The 4,333-nt window shown below is 38.1% G+C and overlaps 1 protein-coding gene across 2 annotated transcripts in view; it reads right to left on the bottom strand.

The window, feature by feature from the left end:
* The window catches only part of HNF4G (hepatocyte nuclear factor 4 gamma), an 81,738-nt gene that overhangs the window by 18,742 nt on the left and 58,663 nt on the right, over positions 1-4,333 (bottom strand). For both annotated transcript variants that reach the window (XM_019527822.1, XM_019527821.1), the window contains exon 4: positions 2,781-2,887. In XM_019527822.1, coding sequence (XP_019383367.1) covers positions 2,781-2,887 — 107 coding nt within the window. The remainder of the gene's footprint in view (positions 1-2,780; positions 2,888-4,333) is intronic.

Genomic DNA, 4,333 nt, shown 5'->3' with positions numbered 1-4,333 from the left:
CACAGAATCTCTCCCCAGACCTACCCTCCCCTGCCAGCAGCAGAATGGGGAAGTGGGGGAAATCAGAGGCCCCCACTGTGCTGCTATCCCAGCTGCCTTGGCTGGGTCTGGGAGGGCCACATCCACGTGGCCAGGTTTCCTCCTTTGCTCACTGCCTGGTCCACCTGGTCAGCGTGGCTTCTCTCCACATCCCCACCCCTTGCCAGCTGCCAGTGATGGAGGAGGGAACGGGGGAGGGGTTAGGCCTCTGCCCTGCCCTGCCCTGCCCCCCTAAGCTAGCACAGTTGGAGCGGATGGGGTGAACCCCTCCACATTCCTTCCCTCCCCTCCTCCCCCCACTGTTTAGATTGGTTTCTGATAACTTATACTAGTTTGTGTGTAATGTCTGTACCCAGTCTGGATGATAAAACATGTTCTAGATTTAAAATAGATGAATCACTGAATTTTCATAGATTAAACCTCTCCCCATAGCTGTGCTGCCCTAGCCTTCCTATTGACCCCTGCCTACTGTCCCAACCTCCCTAACTTTTTGGGTACCACAAAGAAGAGGTGGTAAGTCATGCTGAGTGGATGAGTATTATCTTTTTGCACTGTATCCTTAAAGGCTGATAATTCTTAGCCACACTCCTAACAGACCATGGCCAGTTCTTCCCCAATTATGTAGCATTAACCCTTCACACCTGAGGCGGAAGTGTTTTTGTCGAACTGAAGCAATAAAGAGCAAGCTCTTTTGAACTCTATGTAGACAGGAATTTCAGGGAGAAATCTTTTAATTTATATATAAAAGAAAGAAATAACAATGAAGAAACTATCTCTGTGGTTTCTTCATTGTTTTTCCTTCCCTTCAATCTCTTCATTGCCCTCTTCCAGGAGACCCACAATACCAATATAATGATATATTAATGTGTTTAACTGAAGATCAGAGAACAATATTTAGTATTTTGGGAGTGTTACTCGTCATTTTAGCTCTGTGGAGCAGGGACTGTATTATCATATATGCTTGAAACAGTGGGGGCTGATCCATCTAAGGGCATCTGGATGTTATTGAAATATTTTATTCTTGTTGCTTGATATTAATATTTAATCTTTGGATGGTATAATTTGTGATGGGAAATACCTGTTGGTGAAAGAAAATGATATCAGTGGGATATTTAGCATGAAGCTAAGAAACCACTCTTAAAACTGTTCATGCCCATTAGCAATTATTGGGTGGATAAAAATATACAGAAGTGTACTATCAATAAATTCAAAGCAATGTTAGGAAAGTGAAGATAGCCATGGATTTAAATGTCAAAAGGGACCATCATGATCATCTAATCTGACTGTCTGCATAACCTCTTGGCTCAGTCTGACCTCCTGCATGGGCCAGGGAACTTTCTGAATCAGTCTTGAATATCCAAACATTTTCAACTATCAAGATGTCTGGAATGGCACCCAAAAGGCCGAGCTCAAAGATAAAGTTAGTCATTAATTATGTTATCACTATAAGTCTGTCACAGAGATGAACAGAAGCTCCAAAGTATGGATCCAAATTTTCTAGAGTGCAGATTTATTTGTGTTTGGGCCTTTGTTTAGGACATTATGGAAATAAAAGCAGCAGCATTGTGTGGCTTAGACCAAGATGAGAATATTTCCTCAAACTAGGAAAAACTACATAGTCAGTTCAGGCTTATCTGTTGTTCAGATAATCAACAAAGAATAGGTGGTGATTTTCCCTTGAATATGCATCTTGCTTGCTTATTCTACTCATTTTTAATACGCCCATTATCATATTGTTTCTGAGCACAAGACTGTGTTTACTGACTTGTTACTGTCAATTACAAACAGAAAAAGTACAAGGCTTAGATAAAACATCCTTAATATCCGACCATTCTAGAATTTAAAAGGAGAATGCAAGAAGCTTTGGAGAGCTTTTTTCTGGCTTCTACAACTGGCTCATTAGTACTGGCCTAGTTCTGAATTGGTAATTTCAGTCTCTAATTCAGGTGAGGAACAAAGATGAATCGAAGGAGCATTATGGTTATGGAAGTCTCTCAGAGACAGCAGTCTTTCTTAGGGAAGATGCTGGTAAGGGACAAGATTACAAAATATCTGTGGACATATAGCTTAGTATAAATCAGTCAGGATGAAATTATAAAATAGAGATGATGGCAGTTAAATTCTGAGCAAATTGCTAAGCAGTAAGAAAATGTGGAATCAATGGCTGTGATTTATTGGAGTTCCAGGAAAGTACTGGATACCATTCTACTCAACAATTGATTAGAATAAAAGGTGGGGAGGGATTTTGGTTCAGATTAAAGAGTGTTCATAAACACTGTGTGAGATGACAATTTCCCCATTTATAAAATCCAAATAATTAAAGGTAGAGTTGCCAAAGGAATCCAAGGGAATTGGTTGCCCAAATCCCACTGAAATGTAATTATACTGGATATCTGTTTCATTGAAAATGTAGTCTCAAGGAATAGATTGATGTCACCAGATGTTTAAAACAGTATTTAATTTGAAGGTCAAGGATCATAAAATGTTACTAAAGAGAGGTTTAGGACATAATGTACAAAATGCAAGTAGATTTTCTCAAGTGACCATCTCATTGACTTTGCTATATGAAAATATAAATATGCAACATTTACATTCTTACATTAGGAAGGAGAAGCTAACAGGATACCTGGATAGCCTCTGTCACTATATTTTGCACAATAAAGAAAATATTTAACTATGAGAAATAATTATGGAATAAATCAAGAAGCTATATTCAAAAACTTTGTTGTGGATTGCCGTACCTGACGGGAAAGCACCTCAGCCTGTGACAACGTGTTAATAGAGGGACTGTTGCGGCCATCAAATGTGCTTCTTCTCGTACTTATCCTGTCCCGCTCATTTTGTACAGCTAGAAAAGAATAATCATCCAATTTATTTGCTTGTAGTCAATGTCATTGAACATAATTTCAGAGGTTTATTATATAAATACATCTATCAAGAGCAGGACCTTGGAGTTTCACCTCTGTGAGCCATAAGAAAAGGGTGACAGTAGATTTGTACATTTATTTGTCTAGTAATATTTGTCATTAAAATTATTCATTTCTAATTGTTGTGGGACACTGAGTTATCAGCGTGTTTGTGACCGCCTTTACTACAGCAGCATCTTATATTTTCTTCTTTAAGCTTGACAACATTTAGTAATTTGCTTGGCTTGCCACTCCACCAGCCTTAATTAATGAGGCTTTATGATAATGATAGAAATAGACGTCCCAGTCCTGTTGAATAGGTCAAAGAGTGCAGCACAATCACTGACAGGATGTCAGATTCACAGAAATTCTGAAAGCTGTGCTCATGCTCACCCCTTCCTATGAGAGACACTGAAACAAGAATGAATAATGAACTTAATCCAAAAGTAAAGTAATTGTAAAACTGAAATCTTATGCTCCTCTTCAGGGACTTGCAATTACTAGCCAGTTTTTATAACAATAAATAAGCACAAAAAAAAAATTAAAAAACAAATTCCAAGGTGATGGGCTTTGTCTTCTGAGATCCAGGGAGGGTGGCAAAGACAATAAGAAACCCTTAATAAGAGCAGAAAATGACTTATGAAACAACAGAGCTTACTTTTTAATTCAGGAATAAACAGGATAAATAAAACCATCAATCACAGTCTCTAAAACCTAGACCACATCGAAGGTTAAGCCAAGGAGAGAGGGGAAAAAAAAGTATTGTGCTGATCAACAACTTTCCTTATTCTGCAAAGAATCTCATCATCCTAAGAGAAGCAGCTTTATTTCCAATATGTCAGTTATTTTGTGAGAAACAGTCTGCTTTACAGAAGTTTAGGAGTAGCACCAAAAGCTTCAATAAAAATTCTCTCGATACATTGCATAGTTTCCTGTAGTTTATATGAAGAATGAACAGACCTTATTCTAGAGGTGCACTAACTTCTTGCCAAGGACGTTTACTGATGGGCCTTTTATTAAGGTCATAATAAGAAATGTTGTGCAGTGATAAACACTAAGTAATAAATGTTCATGTAGAGATGAAACAAGAAATATGACCATTTTTTAACTGGAGATACAGACCCCATTCACTTAGTATCTTGGCAACTAAAGTACTAAATATATTAAAAAAAATTAAAATACTGTCAGCATTGAACTGAACCAGAAGCTGAAGCAAACCACTTTTCTGATAGTCATATATAAAAGTTAGTGAAATTTCGTAATCCAGGGAAATATTTCAAATTACTGTTGCATATGCATAGAGCTTAATATATTAACTCTTTAGCCCATAAATATGGGGACCAGTCTATTCTCCTCCTCCCCTTCTCCCCCTCCCAACCCCCCCCCCC

This window comes from Gavialis gangeticus, unplaced genomic scaffold (genome assembly GCF_001723915.1).
Source record: "Gavialis gangeticus isolate Ggan-Ray unplaced genomic scaffold, GavGan_comp1, whole genome shotgun sequence".
Lineage (NCBI taxonomy): Eukaryota > Metazoa > Chordata > Crocodylia > Gavialidae > Gavialis > Gavialis gangeticus.
This window is presented reverse-complemented; position numbering and strand designations above follow the sequence as displayed.